This window comes from Cetorhinus maximus, unplaced genomic scaffold (assembly GCF_964194155.1).
Source record: "Cetorhinus maximus unplaced genomic scaffold, sCetMax3.hap1.1 HAP1_SCAFFOLD_4609, whole genome shotgun sequence".
NCBI classification, from domain to species: domain Eukaryota; kingdom Metazoa; phylum Chordata; class Chondrichthyes; order Lamniformes; family Cetorhinidae; genus Cetorhinus; species Cetorhinus maximus.
The window spans coordinates 1,113-7,440 of NW_027600510.1; the positions used below are offsets into that span (position 1 = coordinate 1,113).

At 59.0% G+C, this 6,328-nt stretch overlaps 1 protein-coding gene across 1 annotated transcript; it reads left to right on the forward strand.

Annotated features, from left to right (window-relative positions):
* Positions 1-291: 291 nt before the first annotated feature.
* On the forward strand, positions 292-5,612 carry LOC144678550 (sodium/potassium-transporting ATPase subunit alpha-2-like; the record flags this gene model as incomplete). Its single annotated transcript, XM_078538299.1, has 4 exons — positions 292-409; positions 1,549-1,817; positions 2,230-2,428; positions 5,503-5,612. Coding segments are annotated over 4 exons (696 nt in total), but the record flags the coding sequence as incomplete, so codon positions are not given.
* Positions 5,613-6,328: the final 716 nt, after the last annotated feature.

Genomic DNA, 6,328 nt, shown 5'->3' on the forward strand with positions numbered 1-6,328 from the left:
CCCCCTGTAAATATTAACACTCTCCCGGAGACCCCCTGTAAATATTAACACACTCCCGGAGACCCCCTGTAAATATTAACACACTCCCGGAGACCCCCGGTCAATATTAACACACTCCCGGAGACCCCCTGTAAATATTAACACACTCCCGGAGACCCCCGGTCAATATTAACACACTCCCGGAGACCCCCTGTAAATATTAACACACTCCCGGAGACCCCCGGTCAATATTAACACACTCCCGGAGACCCCCTGTAAATATTAACACTGTTGTTTATCATAATTCTACAGGTTGATAATTCCTCTCTCACGGGAGAATCAGAACCACAGACACGATCCCCCGAATTTACAAACGAAAATCCTTTGGAGACACGAAATATTGCATTTTTCTCAACAAACTGTGTAGAAGGTAGTAGTACTCTGTGTTCACTCAGCATGCTCTGTACCTGTCCTGGGAGTGTTTGATGGGGACAGTGTAGAGGGAGCTTTACTCTGTATCTAACCCCGTGCTGTACCTGTCCTGGGAGTGTTTGATGGGGACAGTGTAGAGGGAGCTTTACTCTGTATCAAACCCCGTGCTGTACCTGTCCTGGGAGTGTTTGATGGGCACAGTGTAGAGGGAGCTTTACTCTGTATCTAACCCCGTGCTGTACCTGTCCTGGGAGTGTTTGATGGGACAGTGTAGATGGAGATTTACTCTGTATCTAACCCTGTGCTGTACCTGTCCTGGGAATGTTTGATGGGGACAATGTAGAGGGAGATTTACTCTGTATCTAACCCTGTGCTGTACCTGTCCTGGGAATGTTTGATGGGGACAGTGTAGAGGGAGCTTTACTCTGTATCTAACCCCGTGCTGTACCTGCCCTGGGAGTGTTTGATGGGGACAGTGTAGAGGGAGCTTTACTCTGTATCTAACCCCGTGCTGTACCTGTCCCGGAGTGTTTGATGGGGACAGTGTAGAGGGAGCTTTACTCTGTATCTAACCCCGTGCTGTACCTGTCCAGGAGTGTTTGATGGGGACAGTGTAGAGGGAGCTTTACTCTGTATCTAACACCGTGCTGTACCTGCCCTGGGAGTGTTTGATGGGGACAGTGTAGAGGAAGCTTTACTCTGTATCTAACCCCGTGCTGTACCTGTCCTGGGAGTGTTTGATGGGGACAGTGTAGAGGGAGCTTTACTCTGTATCTAACCCCGTGCTGTACCTGTCCAGGAGTGTTTGATGGGGACAGTGTAGAGGGAGCTTTACTCTGTATCTAACCCCGTGCTGTACCTGTCCTGGGAGTGTTTGATGGGGACAGTGTAGAGGGAGCTTTACTCTGTATCTAACCCCGTGCTGTACCTGTCCAGGAGTGTTTGATGGGGACAGTGTAGAGGGAGCTTTACTCTGTATCTAACCCCGTGCTGTACCTGTCCTGGGAGTGTTTGATGGGGACAGTGTAGAGGGAGCTTTACTCTGTATCTAACCCCGTGCTGTACCTGTCCTGGGAGTGTTTGATGGGGACAGTGTAGAGGGAGGTTTATCTCTAACCTCATGCTGTGTTTTGACAGGGACGGCCCGGGGTCTGGTGATCTTCACCGGGGACCGGACTGTGATGGGCCGCATCGCCACCCTGGCCTCGGGGCTGGACGTGGGCCAGACTCCCATCTCCCGCGAGATCGAGCACTTCATCCACATCATCACTGGCGTGGCCGTCTTCCTCGGGGTGTCCTTCTTCGTTCTGTCGCTGATCCTGGGCTACTCGTGGCTGGAGGCCGTCATCTTCCTCATTGGCATCATCGTGGCCAACGTCCCCGAGGGTCTCCTCGCCACGGTTACCGTGAGTCCCACTCACCTTTCACCCTCCGTGGGCGGCCCTGCAACAAGGCTGCCCCAGACTGACCACACTCTCCCGCTCTCTCTCACTCTCCCGCTCTCTCTCACTCTCCCGCTCTCTCTCACTCTCCCGCTCTCTCTCTCACCCGCTCTCTCTCTCACTCTCCCGCTCTCTCTCTCACTCATCCGCTCTCTCTCTCACTCATCCGCTCTCTCTCACTCTCCCGCTCTCTATCTCACTCTCCCGCTCTCTCTCTCGCTCTCCCGCTCTCTCTCTCGCTCTCCCGCTCTCTCTCGCTCTCCCGCTCTCTCTCGCTCTCCCGCTCTCTCTCTCACTCTCCCGCTGTCTCTCTCACTCTCCCGCTGTCTCTCTCACTCTCCCGCTCTCTCACTCTCCCTCTCTCTCTTTCGCTCAGGTCTGCCTCACTCTAACCGCGAAACGGATGGCTCGCAAGAACTGCCTGGTGAAGAACCTGGAGGCGGTGGAGACCCTGGGCTCCACCTCGACCATCTGCTCCGACAAGACGGGGACCCTGACCCAGAACCGCATGACTGTCGCCCACATGTGGTTCGACAACCAGGTCCACGAGGCCGACACGACAGAGGATCAATCTGGTACATCCCTGCGCGCATGGGTGGGAGAGCGTGGGAGAGCGCGTGCGAGCGTGGGAGAGCACGCGAGGGCGTGGGAGAGCACGCGAGGGCGTGGGAGAGCGCGTGTGAACGTGGGAGAGCGCGCGCAGGCGTGGGAGAGTGCGTGCGAGCGTGGGAGAGCGCGCGAGGGCGTGGGAGAGCGCGCGCAGGTGTGGGAGAGCGCATGCGGACGTGGGAGAGCGCGCGAGGGCGTGGGAGACCGCGCACAGGCGTGGGAGAGCGCGCGCAGGCGTGCGAGAGCATGTGCGCGCGTGGGAGAGCTCGTGCAGGCGTGGGGGAGCGCGCACAGGCGTGGGAGAGCACGTGCGAGCGTGGGAGAGCGTGCGCAGTCGTGGGAGAGCGCATGCGAACGTGGGAGAGCGCGTGCAAACGTGGGAGAGCGCATGCGAGCGTGGGAGAGCACTTGCGAGCGTGGGAGAGCACATGCGAGAGTGGGAGAGCGCATGCGGACATGGGAGAGGACGTGCGGGTGTGGGAGAGCGCGCGCAAACGTGGGAGAGCACGTGCGGACGTGGGAGAGCGCGCGCGGGCATGGGTGAGCGCACACGGTCGTGGGAGAGCACATGCGAACGTGGGAGAGCACGTGCGAGCGTGGGAGATCACGTGCGAGCGTGGGAGAGCATGAGCGAGCGTGGGAGAGCACGTGCGAGTGTGTGAGAGCGCGTGCGGACGTGGGAGAGCTTGCGAGGGCGTGGGAGAGCACGCGCAGGTGTGGGAGAGCGCATGCGGACGTGGGAGAGCGCGCGAGGGCATGGGAGACCGCGCACAGGCGTGGGAGAGCGCGCGCAGGCGTGCGAGAGCATGTGCGCGCGTGGGAGAGCTCGTGCAGGCGTGGGGGAGCGCGCACAGGCGTGGGAGAGCACGTGCGAGCGTGGGAGAGCGTGCGCAGTCGTGGGAGAGCGCATGCGAACGTGGGAGAGCGCGTGCAAACGTGGGAGAGCGCATGCGAGCGTGGGAGAGCACTTGCGAGCGTGGGAGAGCACATGCGAGAGTGGGAGAGCGCATGCGGACATGGGAGAGGACGTGCGGGTGTGGGAGAGCGCGCGCAAACGTGGGAGAGCACGTGCGGACGTGGGAGAGCGCGCGCGGGCATGGGTGAGCGCACACGGTCGTGGGAGAGCACATGCGAACGTGGGAGAGCACGTGCGAGCGTGGGAGATCACGTGCGAGCGTGGGAGAGCATGAGCGAGCGTGGGAGAGCACGTGCGAGTGTGTGAGAGCGCGTGCGGACGTGGGAGAGCTTGCGAGGGCGTGGGAGAGCGCGCACGGGCGTGGGAGAGCACATGAGGGCGTGGGACAGTGCGTGCGGACGTGGGAGAGCGCGTGCAGGAGTGAGTGCACGTGGGCGGCGCGTGTGAGTAGGAGTGCGAGTGTGCACGGGTTTCATTGTGCTTGAAGGTGTGTAAGAGCACACGTGTTTGGGAGTGTGAGAACGTGTGTGACCCAAACATATGTCAGCATGATTCTCATCTCCCTATCCCTCGGTTAGACCACACTTGGAGCACTGTGCACAGTTCCGGTCTCCGTATCCCTCGGTTAGACCACACTTGGAGCACTGGGCACAGTTCCGGTCTCCGTATCCCTCGGTTAGACCACACTTGGAGCACTGTGCACAGTTCCGGTCTCCGTATCCCTCGGTTAGACCACACTTGGAGCACTGGGCACAGTTCCGGTCTCCGTATCCCTCGGTTAGACCACACTTGGAGCACTGGGCACAGTTCCGGTCTCCGTATCCCTCGGTTAGACCACACTTGGAGCACTGTGCACACTTCTGGTCTCCGTATCCCTCGGTTAGACCACACTTGGAGCACTGTGCACAGTTCTGGTCTCCGTATCCCTCGGTTAGACCACACTTGGAGCACTGTGCACAGTTCTGGTCTCCGTATCCCTCGGTTAGACCACACTCGGAGCACTGTGCACAGTTCTGGTCTCCCTATCCCTCGGTTAGACCACACTTGGAGCACTGTGCACAGTTCTGGTCTCCGTATCCCTCGGTTAGACCACACTTGGAGCACTGTGCACAGTTCTGGTCTCCGTATCCCTCGGTTAGACCATGCTTGGAGCGCTGTGCACAGTTCTGGTCTCCGTATCCCTCGGTTAGACCACACTTGGAGCACCGTGCACAGTTCTGGTCTCCGTATCCCTCGGTTAGACCACACTTGGAGCACTGTGCACAGTTCTGGTCTCCGTAACCCTCGGTTAGACCACACTTGGAGCACTGTGCACAGTTCCGGTCTCCGTATCCCTCGGTTAGACCACACTCGGAGCACTGTGCACTGTTCCGGTCTCCGTGTCCCTCGGTTAGACCACACTTGGAGCACTGTGCACAGTTCTGGTCTCCGTGTCCCTCGGTTAGACCACACTTGGAGCACTGTGCACAGTTCTGGTCTCCGTATCCCTCGGTTAGACCATGCTTGGAGCGCTGTGCACAGTTCTGGTCTCCGTATCCCTCGGTTAGACCAGACTTGGAGCACCGTGCACACTTCTGGTCTCCGTATCCCTCGGTTAGACCACACTTGGAGCACCGTGCACAGTTCTGGTCTCCGTATCCCTCGGTTAGACCACACTTGGAGCACCGTGCACAGTTCTGGTCTCCGTATCCCTCGGTTAGACCACACTTGGAGCACTGTGCACAGTTCTGGTCTCCGTAACCCTCGGTTAGACCACACTTGGAGCACCGTGCACAGTTCTGGTCTCCGTATCCCTCGGTTAGACCACACTTGGAGCACTGTGCACAGTTCTGGTCTCCGTAACCCTCGGTTAGACCACACTTGGAGCACTGTGCACAGTTCCGGTCTCCGTATCCCTCGGTTAGACCACACTCGGAGCACTGTGCACTGTTCCGGTCTCCGTGTCCCTCGGTTAGACCGCGCCGGAGCATTAATGAAGGATATGTCAAAGCATTATTCAGTGAGAGTTTGTTCAGCTGGATGGGTGATTGTTGGGATCTCACTGTGCGGGCAGCTGGCTGTGAAGCTGTGAGAGGCGTCTAGACACTCTGTCTGTCTGTAAGCTGTCTCTCTCTGTTTCTGCAGGCACAGCGTTCGATAAGACATCGTCGACCTGGGTTGCTCTCTCCCGGATCGCTGCCCTGTGTAATAGGGCCGTATTCAAACCCGGACAGGAAAACATCTCCATCTCCAAGGTGAGGGGAAGCGTGGGACCCGCGGCTGTGGGGGGAGGTCAGGGGAGACAGTGAGACGGGAGGCTGCAGACAGCCTGTCCATCTCTGTCTTTGTCCATCACTCTGTCCCTCTCACTCACAGGACTCTCTGTCTCCCTCCCCCTGTCTCCCTCTCCCTGTCTCCCTCTCCCTGTCTCCCTCTCCCCGTCTCCCTCTCCCTGTCTGCCTCTCCCTGTCTCCCTCTCCCTGTCTCCCTCTCCCTGTCTCCCTCTCCCCGTCTCCCTCTCTCTGCCTCCCTCTCTCTGTCTCCCTCCCCTTGTCTCCCTCTCTCTGTCTCCCTCTCTCTGTCTCCCTCCCCTTGTCTCCCTCTCTCTGTCTCCCTCTCTCTGTCTCACTCTCTCTCTCTCACTCTCCCTGTCTCCCTCTCCCTGTCTCCCTCTCCATGTCTCCCTCTCCCTGTCTCCCTCTCCCTGTCTCCCTCTCTCTGCCTCCCTCTCCCTCTCTCCCTCTCCCTCTCCCTGTCTCCCTCTCCCTGTCTCCCTCTCCCTGTCTCTCTCTCTCTCGCTGTCTCCCTCTCCCTGTCTCCCTCTCCCTGTCTCTCCCGCTCCCTGTCTCTCTCTCTCTCCCTGTCTCCCTCTCCCAGTCTCCCTCTCCCTGTCTCTCTCTCTCTCCCTGTCTCCCTCTCCCTGTCTCCCTCTCTCTGTCTCCCTCTCTCTGTCTCCCTCTCCCTGTCCCCC